The sequence below is a fragment of the Artemia franciscana genome, chromosome 13 (assembly GCF_032884065.1).
Source record: "Artemia franciscana chromosome 13, ASM3288406v1, whole genome shotgun sequence".
NCBI classification, from domain to species: domain Eukaryota; kingdom Metazoa; phylum Arthropoda; class Branchiopoda; order Anostraca; family Artemiidae; genus Artemia; species Artemia franciscana.
In genome coordinates this window covers 3957771-3972915 of record NC_088875.1, presented here as the reverse complement: position 1 = coordinate 3972915, position 15145 = coordinate 3957771, and the positions used below count along the sequence as shown (strand labels likewise).

Sequence of the window (15145 nt, the reverse complement as noted above, 5' to 3'; positions counted from 1 at the left end):
TGGCATTCAATCGATGTTGAAGAAATACAAGCAAAATAATGCTCCCGTAGAGTTTTTGTTGGCAGATTTGATCAAATATATTTTTTGGAAAGAGGGAGGGGGCAATTCAAATCAAACCTTGATTAAATAACGTGTACTTTTAATAAAGCGAACCCATCTTTTCTTTTGACGGTGACTATCTATCTGAAATTTATTTTGTTAGCCATCGGTTGTTGATTTAAAATATAGTATATAGTACAATTTTAAATATAGTAAAATATAGTATAAAAACATTTGGTCACCCTTTCAGTTTATTTTTTCACTCATTGGACCGTAATTTACATATATCTATATATTTTCAATTTATTAACTTCAAAGGCGTTTTTAATAATCTTGGGGAAGAGTTGTAAGTTTTCTTGTAGTTCTTTAGAGTGTATGACGTGTTATGAGGGATGGATCCGTCATTTGTGTGTGTGAAGGTGTATAGAAGGGTAAGGGAATATAATCGTATTCCAGTAACGAATTTAAGTAATTCTATTTAACTAAAACTTAAATGTTTGAGAAAAATTATGAAATTAAGGCGAACAATTTTTTGAAATTTAATAACATACTTTATTTGTCCACCTTCATCCTTATTATATCACCCACTGCCTATTAATAGTTACTGAAATTGTTTCTCTGTTTTCTGCTTTTTTCTAGAAACATAGTAAAGAAAATTGGTCTGCAATTCTGGTTAAGAAAGAAGTTTTTCATGTGAATTTAAAGAACAACAACAAAAAACAGTAACTTATCAAACTATAAACTCAGCTCATATTAAATAGGACGTGGCTCGTTACTGTTGTGATATAAGAGTAAAAACTTTTCTATTTACTCTAATTTAATTTTTCATTTAATATATGATCTGTAAAACAAAAAAAGTTTAAATGATTGCACGAATATGCTTGTCAGTACCAAATTTTAGCATTTCAAAGTATTCCCTCGGTCGGAATCAAAACTAACGAATAAAATCTGCAAACTGCACACAAAACAGCAAATTATAAAACTTGAAAATAGCACTGACTATTTGCACGGGGTAGAGGGGTAAGGGGGCAACTACCCCCTACAGGCCCAATCTTGCCTCCCGCCTGAAAGTTAGTTTCTGCAAAAATCTTGTCAAAACTAATAGAAGCCTGCGTAATTCAAGTATCCAGAGAAACAGGTCAGTTTTCTTTAGTATATCTTTGCCTTTATGGTAATATTCGCCAAACTGACATCTGGTCGTCCTTCCGGCGGCCTAGCAATTGCTCTGAAATTTAATACTGTCCTTTATTTGTCCTTAATCCTTATTATATCACCCACTACCTATTAATTGGTATTAATATTGTTTCTCTGTTTTCTTCTTTTTTTCTAGAAACATAGTAAAGAAAATTGGTCTACAATTCTGGTTAAAAAAGAAGTTTTTCATGTGACGTAATGGAAAAGCAATAGCTTATCTAACTATAAACTAAGATTTTCTGCTCATATAAAATAGGACTTGGCTCGTTACTGTTGTGATATAAGAATAAAAACTTTTTTATTCACTATACGTTAATTTTCATTGAATATACGATCTGTAAAACAAAAAGAAGTCTAAATGATTACACAAATATGCTTGTAAGTAGCAAAATTTTAACATTTCAAAGTATTCCCTTGGTCGGAATCGAAACTAACGAATAAAATCTGCAAACTGCACACTAAACAAAACTGCAAATTATAAAACTTGGAAATAGCACTGACTATTTGCGAAACAAGATACACGGGGTGGAGGCGTAAGGGGGCAACTAACCCCTTTAGGCCCAATCTTGCCTCCCACCTGCAAAAATCTTGTCAAAACTAATAGAAGCCTGCGTAATTCAAGTATCCAGAGAAACAGGTCAGTTTTCTTTAGTATATCTTTGCCTTTATGGTAATATTCGCCAAACTGACATCTGGTTGTCCTTCTGGCGGTCTAGCAATTGCAATGAATAAAAAGTTTTATTGCTCTCTTTTTGAATATTCAGATGTATGTATTTCAGTTGATTTTGTTCTTTTGTTTTGATGTGTGTGTATATGCCAACGAACTACTGAAGCGAGTCCTCTTATCGTAAATTTGCCCCAGCCTGTGCTTCGCTTTCTAAATCCACTCGTAGAATTCGATCAGCAAATAAGTCAGTAATGGTGATTTTAACACGGATCTAAAGAATGAGAATGCGCCGCTTACTCAAATATTACTTTCTTCCCTTCCTAGTAGCATTTTTCTGCTACCAAAATCGAAGCCATTTTCTTATAGGCACAACTCGGGGTTTACTTCCGATTTGGATTTCGTTCTAACAGACGCCCACCGGATGCAAGGTACCATGGTTGACGTTCCAAGCGACATCCTAACAAGCGATCACTTAAGTTTGTAGTATCGACTTACCTATTCTCTGCCTCTTCATGTGCAAACGCCTAAGTGGTTTTTTAAACCTTGCTGGAATAGGCTTGATGTCTCTATATTAGAGAATATTAGATTCTGTGTAGTCGAAAATTCGGATTCCATTTCAACTTTTAAGTACGTCTGTAAACGGGAACACTCACAACTTGGATATTTACTTGGCGGAATTAGTTCATTCAATCAAGGTCATTGCTTCAGTCTCTCTTCCTTTAACCAAAGTTCGTGTTAGGATACATAAAAAAGGGTGGAGTGAAGACGTTGAACTTCAGAGTGTTAAACATCAACACAAGTTCTGGTTTCGTATTTGGGCCGACTATGGTTATCCAAAGTCAGGTAGTCTATTTCAAATCGCATTTTTGTTGTGTACATAGGGTAACAATAAATAATTATTACCATTATTAGGTTAATTTTGCAGTTTTTACTGTCATTTTCACTTGATTTGGGGAAATTCGCTCCAACTTTGCCCCCACTCCCAGGACTTTGACGAAATTACGCCACTGGGGGGAGAAATCTGAGACATCCCTTGGATAAACTTGTAAATCTCCATTAAAAGATAATATTCTAATAAGGTTTTACCTCGTTAAAGAGACATTTTAGACTTCTTGGATTAATATAGGTATATAAATCATAAAGAAAAATATATTACTTGATCGATGAACAATAAGATACTGTCGCAATCTTCAAAGATGAGGAACTTGAGTGTCTTGGACATATCTATTACTAGATAATAGTTTCATCTCGATAAACACGCACTTCAGACACCCTGAACATAGACAATGGGGAAAGACTACTTACTTGACTGATACACCTCACAATACTGCCACTACTATATCCATCCGTTATACGGGCCAAGGCAGTAATATCAACCTCAGGTCCGGCAATACACCGTTCTCGTGTCAAAATCTGCCGAATTTGTTCAGTCCAAATTTTGTATCGATGTGAATAATTTGCTATGCCCATGTGAAGACATTTTTGAAACATGGCAAATAAAGCCTAAATTGGATATGATGAGTTAGAAATTGAATTTACTGAGACACACTTAAATATTGAGAGCATAAATATGATAAGTGTAACAGATAAACAAAATATAAGATAAACATATAATATAAAATATAATATAACATATAATATTATATAATATAAATATATTATATAATATGATATATAAAATAATGTAAGATAAACAATTATAAGATATACAAAGATAAACAAAAAAAGGTAAACAAAAACAAGTGTAAAGATAGTAAAACCAAACCGCAAGTGTTTTTTAATAAAATAAAATCTAAATTATAGGGGTGAAACAAATCGCTTTAAATATATGGGGGTTAGATTCCACGTTTTCCTCAAAACGTAACCAATTTAGAGGCAGTATATGGTTTTTGCCATATATCAGATCGTTTCAACATTGCAACCCCTTCTCCATATAATAAGTAATTAGTTGAATCTGAAAATTTAGCTATAACTCAAATTATCTGCAATACATTTCGAGTTTAGTTGGAAAATAATAATAATTTATGAAATAATGACTTTTTGAAAAATTACAGTAATTCATGTAATAATAATAGCTCACAGTTTATTTATGACAACTATGCTAACATTCAAGAAAAGTGAAAAAAAAATCTGCATAATATACGTAAGCGACACAATAAATTAATAAACATATCAATACATTGGTGATATAGCCCTAGTTTTCCAATGGCTTTTCCTAACAGTTTATCAGGAAGGGTCATAAGCTTACTTTTAATACTTGCTGCCTTATACTTAGTGACAGATTTTCGATTCCAAGTCAATGATAGCAGATAAAGCAAAAGCTTCGTTTGTGCTCCTACGTTAAAATTTTTACATTCTGTGCTGCACTAAGTCTAGGAGTAAATTCAAAGAATTGGCCCAAGTTAAAGGCTCTAACCAAAGCCATTGGAAAAATTATGCAAAGGCCTACCCTTATTGAAGCGTGTAGCCGTTGAAATGGCAATTTATGCCCCTCCCCTAGACTTTGACAAACACCTTTTTTCTTATTCTTATTATAAAAATGAATAAACAATCAAAAATAATCCTCTAGATTTCGAAAATACCTTTTTTTTATATCTTCATAAAAAATTCTTGACATCTGAAGATAAAAAAAAAGCTACAGTATCATTTTATTGTAGTAACAGCTTACTTACTTCATTAAGGATGTTATAAAATTTTTAAGAAAATTGGATAATTAAGATAATCTTCATTTTTAGAGGATGAAGCTGGAATTTTTAGTAAGGAAAAAGTTGTTGTGTTATTAACTATAAACTATCAGACTTCTTAGGGATTAATAACTGTTTTAACCCAAAATTCAGTCTGTAAAGAAAATGACTAGATTTGTACCTAGCAATTTAGGCCTAGTACATCTTGGCAGATTTAGTAGACTATGTGAGTTTAAGGTGGTACTGGGGACAGAATTTCTGATTCTTCAACCTCCATATATAGTTTAAGGTGGTACTGGGGAAAGAATTTCTGATTCTTTAAACCCCCGTATATAAGTTTCTAGCAGTTTAGGGTGCAGTTTATAGTAAATAAACTCAATATGTCTAGAAACTTTGATTTTCGATATACTCCGAAATGGTATTAGGGTATTATTACAGATCAGTTTTAGGAAATGAAACTTTCAGGAGCGGGACTAGTATCAAACTTATGCCCTGGTAAAATGTTATAAAATCCAAAAGAATCACAAGGTTCATAAAAACACCAAGTGCTCAATGGAGCGGGTGATTAGTTTATTCTCATCATATTTTACTCTTTTATTTCATATAAAATTTTATTTCTTTATTTATTTTATTTCATTTATTTCACATTTTACTCATTATTTTCATCATACTCTTACAAATTCCTCCTATTGTTTACTATAGAAATGTCAATTTTACCCGAAGAATTATAATTCTTTGAAACATTTGAGGTGTGATCATACGAAAACAAAAGGAATGTAAAGAAAGTGGAGAAAGCATTAAAATGTAAGCTAAGAAGGTGTGAAGTGGAGGCCATGGATAAAATTGCCGAGGATCTGGAAGATGCAGCTAGACGGCACAATAGTAAAATATTCTACTGGTAGGTTAAGAAATTGCGAGGAAGTAATCAATATGGACTTGTCCCAGTTAAAGATAAGGACGGGGGTCACAATTAGTGATAAAGAAAGAGTTAAAGAGCGATGGGTATAACATTTTGAGAATATACTAAACCAAGGTAGAGTTACAGGGAAAAATATAGAGAAAAATGAACAAGTCTGTGATACCTTGGATATGAAGAAAGATTTTTTTGGTGAATTTGAATTAGCGACTGTACTAAAAGAATTAAAAAATAATAAGGCTCCAGGTGTTGATAGTGTGGTAAATGAGTTTCTTAAATATGGCGGCTCTGAGGTTAGTAGCAAGTTCATGAAGATTATGAATTTGATTTTTGAGAAAGGGCAAGTACCTAGCGATTTTAGAAAAACCTTAATTAATAAGACCTTAATTAAAACCTTAATAAGATTTTAGAAAAACCTTAAATAAACAACTGCATGATAATAGTGATGGGAGTGAGTGTGATAATTATCAAGGCATCAGTCTGGTCCCTGTAGGGAGCAAATTGCAAAGTAATATGATACTTTTCAGACTGAGAGATGTTGTAAACAAAGTTTTGAGAGAAGAATAGTACGGTTTTAGAAAAGGTAGAGGATGTGTCGACCATATTTTCCCTCTGTAGGCTAATAATTGGGATGTGCCTGAGTTATCCTCAATTTTATAGATTATTAGCAAGTGTTCGATTCTGTTAATAGAAGAGCTTTAGAAAAGGTTTTATCCTTGTGTGGTACACTAGATAAAAAGTGGTTAGTACTATTTACGAGATTGACACTGCTGCGGTTGAGGTAGGAAATGAGGTTAGCATCTGGTTCCGTATTAAATCAGGAGTCAAGCAGGGTTATTTGTTATCCCCCTTTATATGGATCATTTTTATAGATTTTGTCTTAAGAAGCACAGGAAAGGGAATGGGAGATCATGGAATCAAATGAGGAAGATAAACTTCCCTGGACTTACATTATGCTGATGATTTAAGCATCCTAGATGAAAGTGTGAGCAAAATGAATGAACTTTTACAGTTTTTGCGAGTTCACGGTGCTAGAATAGGTAAATAAATGTTTTACTTGGTCTTTTAGAAGACTAAGTAACTAAGGCTAGGAATAAGTGAAGATAAAAAGGTGATGTTGGGTAAAAAAAAGATTGATCAGGTAAACAGCTTCACTTACCTCGGTAGTATTATGAGGAAAGACGATGGGGGCAGTGAAGATGTTAAAAGTAGAATAGCCAAGCCTCGGGGTGTTTTTCCCAGTTAAAAAATGTTTGGAAGGATAGGAAGAAAAGTCTACAAACCATAGTTAGAATATTGGAAGCTACAGTGATGAAAGTGGTCAAATATGGCTCTGAAGAACGGGCACTGCAAAAAGCGGATGAAGATTTGCTAGACGTTTTTCAGAGAAATTGCCTACGGATTGTTCTAGGTCAAGAATCAATTGATCAAGAATCAAGGTTGACCAAAAATCCTGACTAAAGACCTTATATTACTATTACTGCGAATGATTATATTACTCCGAATGATTGCGAAATTATACTGAGAGATCTCAGACAATTCTGATTCTCCTTGGGTAGAATCTTTCCATTATTAGCGTTTCATTATTAGAGATTCTCCCCATAGCAGAATCTTTTCCGTTATTACGATTTAACAGCTCATTGATTCTCTTTTTCTTCTCTTATAGCGTCTTCTCTTATAGAGTTTTCTTTCTCTTATATTTTCTTCTCTTATTTCTTCTCTTTTTCTTCTCTTTCTAATAGATAGTTAACGTATTTTGACGTATTTTTCCTCTCTTTTTACATCTTATGCCTTAAAACAGGATTATTAGGGATCAATAGTTTTCGAAGCCCTTGAAGCTTAACACTTACTTTCTGTTCACACTCCCAAGGCTGGTTACTTGTGGCAACTACAATAACTCGGTCCTCTGATGAAATAGATTTAATTAGTTTTGGCAGATCTTTCTTAATTCTCTTTCCAGATTCAAAGCCCCGGTCTGATTTAGACGTTTTTTTCAGAACCTTGTCTATTTCTTCAATAAAGATTACCGCAGGCTGGACAGCCCTAGAAACCTAAAAAAATAATCAAATCAATAACTAATGCAACATGAATGGATAAAATGGAGGAAGAGTACTCTTGAGTGACTCTAGTGACTTGGCACTGTGACGACTTTTTATTTACGACATAGTATTTGCATATTTTAGCACAAGAATAGTTAAACTAATTACTGCCGACAAGGCGAAAGGATTGAATCGGTAGTGCTAGGCTTCCCCCTTCCCCCCAAAATTTCCTCTCGGAAAATCCCCCCCCCCCGTGGAAAATTCTCCCACACGCAAAATCGGTTAGCCAAAAAGAAGGTATGAGAAATAAAAATAATGAAAAAAGAGTGGATTTGGGAACATTTTACTTATATTCCAAAATATATGCAGAATGTATGTTGAAGAATATCCTTTAGTATTTGTTTTTAATTTTATTTAAATTATTTCTTTCTTCGTATTTTTGGGAGTTGAGTTATGATAGCAGTATAAAGATTAAATCGATGAGACATATTGCCTAATGCAACCCTGGTATCCATGCGCACACTCCTATGGCGTCCACCATATTTTATAAGTGTCACCATAGTCCATAAGATCATTATACTACCATGTAGATTGGTTGAACTTCAGTTACTCATTACGCAGTGGTAGTTCCAGAAGATAAATGTCATGCATTGGAGCTCAACATATTTTAACATATTACACAGAAATTTATTGTGTAAGGTATATTTTCAGCAATGCAAGCAGGTAAGTCTGATTTAAACACCAATTATAATCATGTTTAAGTCACATTTAGCTGCTTGCATCACTAAAGAAGGTACTATCCAAAGTCCTGTTACATTCGAATTTTCTGAATTAAGATATTGTATAAACGTATTTACAAATCAAAATTAAGTATCGTATATAAATACATTACAAACAAACTAAACTAAGCGGAGAGCAGGTCGTCTGTGGCTATGCTTTGGATATATATGTAGAGGGAAGCTTTGAATGTGATCGGATAGAGGAGGAGCATGCTTAGTTTTGTTGGCCTCCGGCCGCTTAGTGCTGCCGCCAGCTGTTAGTGTATATATATATATATATATATATATATATATATATATATATATATATATATATATATATATATATATATCTGGCTCGTGACCCCTCTGGTTGGTATCAGACCAAGTCCGCGGGAAGTAATTACTCGTATTTCATAGTCCCAGCCCGTTACTTCTGTTTGCTTGCATTATGGAGCAACTCTTCCACAGTTGCCACTGATTTCATGTTTTTTTTTCCTGCTATGATAACTCATCCCCCAAAAATACGAAAAAACAATTAATTTAAATAAAAATTCAAAAATAAATACTATAGGTTCTTTTACATCATACATTCTGCCTAAATTTTGGAATGTGACGACTTCATGGCATTATAACGGCTTCTTGGCCTTCACACGTTTTAGCACAAATATAGTTTAAAAAAAAACCGTTTTAGAAATAGAAAAAAATAGAAGTAAAATAGAAGTAATTTAACTAAAAAACTTTATTTCTTTATTTATTTTATTTCTTTTATTTCATATTTTACTCATTATTTTCATCATACTCTTACAAATTCCTCCTATTGTTTACTATAGAAATGTCAATTTTACCCGAATAATTATAATTCTTTGAAACATTTGAGGTGTGATCATACGAAAACAAAAGGAATGTAAAGAAAATGGAGAAAGCATTAAAATGTAAGCTAAGAAGGTGTGAAGTGGAGGCCATGGATAAAATTGCCGAGGATCTGGAAGATGCAGCTAGACGGCACAATAGTAAAATATTCTACTGGTAGGTTAAGAAATTGCGAGGAAGTAATCAATATGGACTTGTCCCAGTTAAAGATAAGGACGGGGGTCACAATTAGTGATAAAGAAAGAGTTAAAGAGCGATGGGTATAACATTTTGAGAATATACTAAACCAAGGTAGAGTTACAGGGAAAAATATAGAGAAAAATGAACAAGTCTGTGATACCTTGGATATGAAGAAAGATTTTTTTGGTGAATTTGAATTAGCGACTGTACTAAAAGAATTAAAAAATAATAAGGCTCCAGGTGTTGATAGTGTGGTAAATGAGTTTCTTAAATATGGCGGCTCTGAGGTTAGTAGCAAGTTCATGAAGATTATGAATTTGATTTTTGAGAAAGGGCAAGTACCTAGCGATTTTAGAAAAACCTTAATTAATAAGACCTTAATTAAAACCTTAATAAGATTTTAGAAAAACCTTAAATAAACAACTGCATGATAATAGTGATGGGAGTGAGTGTGATAATTATCAAGGCATCAGTCTGGTCCCTGTAGGGAGCAAATTGCAAAGTAATATGATACTTTTCAGACTGAGAGATGTTGTAAACAAAGTTTTGAGAGAAGAATAGTACGGTTTTAGAAAAGGTAGAGGATGTGTCGACCATATTTTCCCTCTGTAGGCTAATAATTGGGATGTGCCTGAGTTATCCTCAATTTTATAGATTATTAGCAAGTGTTCGATTCTGTTAATAGAAGAGCTTTAGAAAAGGTTTTATCCTTGTGTGGTACACTAGATAAAAAGTGGTTAGTACTATTTACGAGATTGACACTGCTGCGGTTGAGGTAGGAAATGAGGTTAGCATCTGGTTCCGTATTAAATCAGGAGTCAAGCAGGGTTATTTGTTATCCCCCTTTATATGGATCATTTTTATAGATTTTGTCTTAAGAAGCACAGGAAAGGGAATGGGAGATCATGGAATCAAATGAGGAAGATAAACTTCCCTGGACTTACATTATGCTGATGATTTAAGCATCCTAGATGAAAGTGTGAGCAAAATGAATGAACTTTTACAGTTTTTGCGAGTTCACGGTGCTAGAATAGGTAAATAAATGTTTTACTTGGTCTTTTAGAAGACTAAGTAACTAAGGCTAGGAATAAGTGAAGATAAAAAGGTGATGTTGGGTAAAAAAAAGATTGATCAGGTAAACAGCTTCACTTACCTCGGTAGTATTATGAGGAAAGACGATGGGGGCAGTGAAGATGTTAAAAGTAGAATAGCCAAGCCTCAGGGTGTTTTTTCCCAGTTAAAAAATGTTTGGAAGGATAGGAAGAAAAGTCTGCAAACCATGGTTAGAATATTGGAAGCTACAGTGATGAAAGTGGTCAAATATGGCTCTGAAGAACGGGCACTGCAAAAAGCGGATGAAGATTTGCTAGACGTTTTTCAGAGAAATTGCCTACGGATTGTTCTAGGTCAAGAATCAATTGATCAAGAATCAAAGTTGACCAAAAATCCTGACTAAAGACCTTATATTACTATTACTGCGAATGATTATATTACTCCGAATGATTGCAAAATTATACTGAGAGATCTCAGACAATTCTGATTCTCCTTGGGTAGAATCTTTCCATTATTAGCGTTTCATTATTAGAGATTCTCCCCATAGCAGAATCTTTTCCGTTATTACGATTTAACAGCTCATTGATTCTCTTTTTCTTCTCTTATAGCGTCTTCTCTTATAGAGTTTTCTTTCTCTTATATTTTCTTCTCTTATTCTTCTCTTTCTAATAGATAGTTAACGTATTTTGACGTATTTTTCCTCTCTTTTAACGTCTTATGCCTTAAAACAGGATTATTAGGGATCAATAGTTTTCGAAGCCCTTGAAGCTTAACACTTACTTTCTGTTCACACTCCCAAGGCTGATTACTTGTGGCAACTACAATAACTCGGTCCTCTGATGAAATAGATTTAATTAGTTTTGGCAGATCTTTCTTAATTCTCTTTCCAGATTCAAAGCCCCGGTCTGATTTAGACGTTTTTTTCAGAACCTTGTCTATTTCTTCAATAAAGATTATTGCAGGCTGGACAGCCCTAGAAACCTAAAAAAATAATCAAATCAATAACTAATGCAACATGAATGGATAAAATGGAGGAAGAGTACTCTTGAGTGACTCTAGTGACTTGGCACTGTGACGACTTTTTATTTACGACATAGTATTTGCATATTTTAGCACAAGAATAGTTAAACTAATTACTACCGACAAGGCGAAAGGATTGAATCGGTAGTGCTAGGCTTCCCCCTTCCCCCCAAAATTTCCTCTCGGAAAATCCCCCCCCCCCCGTGGAAAATTCTCCCACACGCAAAATCGGTTAGCCAAAAAGAAGGTATGAGAAATAAAAATAATGAAAAAAGAGTGGATTTGGGAACATTTTACTTATATTCCAAAATATATGCAGAATGTATGTTGAAGAATATCCTTTAGTATTTGTTTTTAATTTTATTTAAATTATTTCTTTCTTCGTATTTTTGGGAGTTGAGTTATGATAGCAGTATAAAGATTAAATCGATGAGACATATTGCCTAATGCAACCCTGGTATCCATGCGCACACTCCTATGGCGTCCACCATATTTTATAAGTGTCACCATAGTCCATAAGATCATTATACTACCATGTAGATTGGTTGAACTTCAGTTACTCATTACGCAGTGGTAGTTCCAGAAGATAAATGTCATGCATTGGAGCTCAACATATTTTAACATATTACACAGAAATTTATTGTGTAAGGTATATTTTCAGCAATGCAAGCAGGTAAGTCTGATTTAAACACCAATTATAATCATGTTTAAGTCACATTCAGCTGCTTGCATCACTAAAGAAGGTACTATCCAAAGTCCTGTTACATTCGAATTTTCTGAATTAAGATATTGTGTAAACGTATTTACAAATCAAAATTAAGTATCGTATATAAATGCATTACAAACAAACTAAAAAAAAAGTTTCAGTTACATAAAAGGAGCAAACAAACCCTGAACATGTTTTCACTAGATTTCTTGGTCGATATACTAAACAATCACAAATTTACCTTGTTTTTTCTTCTACTCCTCTTTTCCCCTCTACAACATGATGTCTATAACTTAATGTCTAAGATACGACTTGATGTCTTGAAGTCTAAGATTCCCCAGGAACCACCTTAGTCTACAAGTATTTTGTCTCCATGTTCCTGAGACTTGATAATTTATCACATCTTGAGCTGAGGAAAAGGGGGAAATAGAGTCTGATCTTCTTCTTTTTTTACTTATTCTTCTTTTTTTTTTCTTACCTTTTTTTTACTTTTACTTGAGAGCTAGGTATAGTCACCTTTGGAGCGTAAAAATAGTTATTGTTGAAATTATAGATTTCCTTAGGACTATCATAGTGCAAAAAGTATTTCATCTCCACCTTTTTTCTATTTTGTTTGTGGTGCTAAAACGGTTTTTTTTTAAACTATATTTGTGCTAAAACGTGTGAAGGCCAAGAAGCCGTTATAATGCCATGAAGTCGTCACATTCCAAAATTTAGGCAGAATGTATGATGTAAAAGAACCTATAGTATTTATTTTTGAATTTTTATTTAAATTAATTGTTTTTTCGTATTTTTGGGGGATGAGTTATCATAGCAGGAAAAAAAAAACATGAAATCAGTGGCAACTGTGGAAGAGTTGCTCCATAATGCAAGCAAACAGAAGTAACGGGCTGGGACTATGAAATACGAGTAATTACTTCCCGCGGACTTGGTCTGATACCAACCAGAGGGGTCACGAGCCAGATATATATATATATATATATATATATATATATATATATATATATATATATATATATATATATATATATATATATATATATATATATATACTAACAGCTGGCGGCAGCACTAAGCGGCCGGAGGCCAACAAAACTAAGCATGCTCCTCCTCTATCCGATCACATTCAAAGCTTCCCTCTACATATATATCCAAAGCATAGCCACGGACGACCTGCTCTCCGCTTAGACCTAGACGGTTGGCCAAAAAGCAAAATCTTCGACAATCTATCATCCTTCATCCGCAAAACGTACCCTATCCATCTTAACCTTTCTTTCATTATAGCACTAGAAAGCAGAAATGGACCTCACTTTTCGTACACACTACTGTTTGAAATACGGGCAGTCAGACGAGTACCCACAACGATCCGTAGGTAATTTCTCTGGAAAACATAAAGCAAATATTCATTCACTTTCCCATGCTTCAGAGCCATGTTTGACCACTATCAACACTGTACCTTCCAAAATTCTAATCTTGGTTTGTAGAGTTATCTTCCTATTCTTCCAAACTTTTTTTTTTACTGTGAAAAACAACCTGAGTCTTCGCTATTCTGTTTTTAACATATTCACTGCTCCCACCGTCTTTACTAATAATTAAATAAAAGAAACAAGTTTTTTTTAAATGAAAGTAAGGAGAAACATTACAACTTAAAACGAACAGAAATTACTCCGTATATGAAAGGGGCTTTTCCTCCTCAACGTCTCGCTCTTTACGTTAAAGTTTGACTCTTTCTCCCATCTCTACTTTTTAAAATAAAAAAATAAAGTTAGCGTAAAGAGCGTACCTTCCAATATTCTAATCTTGGTTTACGGACTTATCTTCCTATTCTTCCAAACTTTTTTTTTAACTGTGAAAAAACACATTGAGCCTTGGCTATTCTAATTTTAACGTCTTCATTGCTCCCACCGTCTTTACTAATAATTAAATAAAAAAAAACAATTTTTTTTAACTGAAAGTAAGGAGCGACATTAAAACTTAAAACGAACAGAAATTACCCCGTATATGAAAGGGGCTGCTCCCTCTTCAACGCCTTGCTCTTTGCACTAAAGTTTGACTCTTTCTCTCAACTCTACTTTTTAAAACAGTAAAAACTTTAGCGTAAAGAGCAGGGCGTTGAAGAGGGAGCAGCCCCTTTCATATACGGGGTAATTTCTGTTCGTTTTAAGTTTTAATGCCGCTCCTTACTTTAAGCTAAAAAAGCTTTTTTTTTAATTTAATTTCTGAACGTTTTTTAGTTAATCCATGTTTAGATTTCGGCTCTCCGCAGATGAATAATTAAAGCGAAATTTGCATATTTATTTATTTGGCTAAATGGCTTTCCCATAGTTTTGATCGAATGATTTTGAAAAAAAGGAGGGGGAGGAGGCCCAGTTGCTCTCCAATTTTTTGATTACTTAAAAAGGCAACTAGAACTTTTAGTTTTTACGAACGTTTTCATTATTAAAAGATATACGTAACTTACGAATTAGCTTACGTAACAAACTTCTATGTTCGTATGTTTTTATTACGTATATGAGAAGGTTCGCCCACTCGTCAATACCTCGTCAATAACTTTTTACATTAAAGCTTAAATTTTGTCCCCTGAATCACAAAGGCCGTAGAATAAATAGTTTATTCTGTTCGTTTTAAGTTTTAATGCTACTCCTTACTTCCAGTTGAAACAAAAATTCATATTTATTTTTTCATGTTTTTTTTCTTAAATGATGCTATAAAATGCTGCGCCCCCTTTATGGGAATCTTCTTCCCCCATGACAAATTCCTCCATGGAAAATTTCCCCCGCATAACCCCCTCTTCTCAACCCCCCCTCCCAACCAAAAAATCCCCCTGAAAACGTTTCTACACTTCCCAATAACTATTAATATATGCAAACACTGGTCAAAATTTGCAACTTGCAGCCCCTCCCACGGGGACTGTGGGGGAGTAAGTCGTCTCCAAAGACATAGATATAAGTTTTTTCGACTATACTAGATCTCTAGACTCTGAGATAGCCAATAAAATGGCTATCTCAGTATTTTG

The 15145-nt window shown here is 33.9% G+C and overlaps 1 protein-coding gene across 9 annotated transcripts in view; it reads right to left on the bottom strand.

Moving 5' to 3' along the window:
* Positions 1 to 15145, bottom strand: part of LOC136034405 (IQ and AAA domain-containing protein 1-like) — a 140652-nt gene that overhangs the window by 39589 nt on the left and 85918 nt on the right. For 6 of the 9 annotated variants that reach the window (XM_065715565.1, XM_065715566.1, XM_065715563.1 and 3 more), the window contains 3 exons: positions 11184 to 11384; positions 7351 to 7551; positions 3206 to 3403 (listed from right to left, as the gene is read on the bottom strand). In XM_065715565.1, coding sequence (XP_065571637.1) covers positions 3206 to 3403; positions 7351 to 7551; positions 11184 to 11384 — 600 coding nt within the window. The remainder of the gene's footprint in view (positions 1 to 3205; positions 3404 to 7350; positions 7552 to 11183; positions 11385 to 15145) is intronic. The other 3 variants (XM_065715569.1, XM_065715571.1, XM_065715572.1) reach the window with 2 other exon arrangements.